The 2,588-nt window shown below is 44.5% G+C and overlaps 1 protein-coding gene across 1 annotated transcript; it reads right to left on the bottom strand.

The window, feature by feature from the left end:
* Positions 1 to 626: 626 nt before the first annotated feature.
* On the bottom strand, positions 627 to 1,679 carry LOC311528732 (olfactory receptor 52P1-like; the record flags this gene model as incomplete). The annotated part of the gene is made up of 1 exon (XM_084644108.1): positions 627 to 1,679. One exon carries the CDS (start codon positions 1,677 to 1,679, stop codon positions 627 to 629), a length of 1,053 nt encoding a protein of 350 aa, XP_084500234.1.
* Between the last annotated feature and the right edge of the window lie 909 nt (positions 1,680 to 2,588).

Below are 2,588 nucleotides of genomic sequence, written 5' to 3'. Positions count from 1 at the left end.
TAGTCATGACTATTCAGCTGGTCTGCCCCTCTTCCTGAAAAAAATTGTGTTGTGGGCCAGGATATCCCTCCCCGGGTGAACGCATTCTGGATGCTGTGGAGGGTTGTGGTGAATGCAGGCCCATGGACCGATTCAGGCAGTCCGATTCAAAACATAGAGAATCCCTCTAGGCAAAACCTTAAGTTACAAAAAGATACAAAAAACAGGAATACACATGTCCTCCAGGACAGTGAATTTCCAAGCCAAAACAAAGAAAACCTAAAGCATTTTCTAGCTAGATTTCTTACTAACTGTACAGGAGTTGAAGGGCTTGCATCCTTGATCTGTTCCCAGCAACGGTATTACACAGACAGACAAAGGCTTTCCCCCCCTCCAGATTTGAAAGTACCTTGTCCCTCATTGGTCATTTTGGGTCAGGTGCCAGCGAGGTTACCTTAGCTTCTTAACCCTTTTCTGGTGAAAGGATTTTCCTTCTGCTAGGAGTACAACTCGTAAGAACTGCACAGTCAAGGAAGGCTGACTTTTTTTACAGATTGTTTGTGAGCATACTCTTCCTCTATGCCAGGGGTAACTGGGAACCATGGCGCTCACAGAACTTCTGGTCTTCCTCCCAAACTGCATCCCACTTAGTGCTGGTTCACATACTCTCTGACAATTTGACAGTTCCCTGATGGACACTGCAGGCCTGAGGAGATATCGTCTCTTGTGTCTGCAGAACTTTGCGTGAACTTTGTGTCTGCAGAACTTCTGCAGGTGTATTTGACTACTTTGTCACGAAGCTCTTTCGTTTTGACCCCATAAATGATAGGGTTGAGCATGGGAGGGATGAGGAGATAGAGGTCAGCTAAGATGATATGAACATAGGGTGCAATGCCTTGACCAAAGTGGTGTGTAAGAATGGAGAAGAAGGTAGGGGTATAATATGTCAGCATCACACAGATGTGGGCTGTGCAAGTGTTAAGGGCTTTCTGGTGGGCTTTATGAGAGGAGATTCTGAGGACGGCCCTGATGATCAGACCATACGACAGGGCAATGAACGTCAGGTCAAACCCATTGATTACAAACGTTAGCACAAAACCATATATCCTGTTGACTCTAATGTCCCCACACACCATCTTCACCATAGCTATGTGCTCGCATTGTGTGTGGGGGATAATGCGGTTGGCACAGAATGTCTGCTGACTCAGGAGCAGGGGCAGGGGCAGAATGAAGAGAACAGCTCTTATGAAACCTACAAGCCCTAGCTTAGCTATTTGTGCATTGCTGAGGATGGTGGCATATCTCAGAGGGTTACATATGGCAACGTAGCGATCGAAGGCCATTGTCACGAGGGTGGATGAGTGCATCACAGAAATCGTGTGGAGGAAGAACATCTGGGTGAGGCAGCCAGCCACAGTAATGCCTTTCAAATTGAACCAAAATATGCCCAGTGCCTTTGGCACAACAAAGGTAGGTGTGGCAATGTCTGTAAGTGCCAGCATGCAGAGCAGGAGGTACATCGGCTTCTGCAGAGTCTGTTCCTTACCTACAACAGACAGAAGCGTGACATTTCCCAACAGGCTGACAATGTAGAATGTAAAGAAAGGGATGGAAATCCAGATGTGGGCAGCCTCCAGGCCAGGGATGCCCATTAGGATGAAAGTTGAAGCGTCAGAGTGGGTGAAGTTGAAAGGTGCCATGAAGCAGTTGATGCATCGATATGACTCAGAAATGCTCAAGGTGCCTGTAAAGGGAGAAAAGCACAGCAAGGGGGTTCTTATTTGTAAAAAATAATATGGTAAATATGTTATAGTTATGAACATTCTCGGAGTCTTCTTGAGTGAGGAGTGAAGAACTACCGACGATGTCACTCCCTACTTTCCATAGATCTAGAATACGGAGGGAACCGTTTGTTTCAAAACTTGGTTTCCAGACTCGTTTGTGGGAAGATTACAGACTCCCCAAAATGGAGTCCAGAGTTATGTGGCCTGGTCACATTGCCTTTTAGAGTCATAGCATCCACTACGTATAGTCTGTCTGAAGCATTCTCAGGGAGGCTCACCAGGTGGGAGATAAGTTTCTCTAAAGGCCTATTGTTTCCCCCAAAGTCTCATTGCCCTGAATAGGCCCTTCCCAACCATCTATCTAGACTGACATCAAGTTCCCTAGTGTGCGTTACTCACTTGTAACTACATTTGAAATACAGGGAAGTCATCAAAATTCAGTACTTTTGACCAAAATCATCAATACATACAAATAGGATAACCATATTCAGAAAGTCATAACTTTTCCAATAACATCTTACATGACCCATCTTGCATAAACTGTATCATAATTATGCTATAATCATATCATCATATCACAATGAACAATATGGGGTACATTGTTACAAAATATCAAATGTTATTTCTACCAGTGAAATGCCTGAAGTTACAGAACAACAACAAATGGAAACAAAACTGAGTAAAACTTGTGACACCCAGATTGTAGTTCTGTGGCTTGCCATGGGAAAGAGACCCTGAAACTCCCCAAACACACTCTGTACCACGAAAGGTCCCAAAGTTGGCCTTGGACCAACAAACACAAAGAAAAAAATAATTTCAACAGCA

Source organism: Lepidochelys olivacea (genome assembly GCF_965140295.1).
Source record: "Lepidochelys olivacea isolate rLepOli2 genome assembly, chromosome: 1".
NCBI lineage: Eukaryota > Metazoa > Chordata > Testudines > Cheloniidae > Lepidochelys > Lepidochelys olivacea.
Note: the sequence above shows the minus strand (reverse complement) of the source record. Positions and strands in the feature narration are given on the sequence as shown.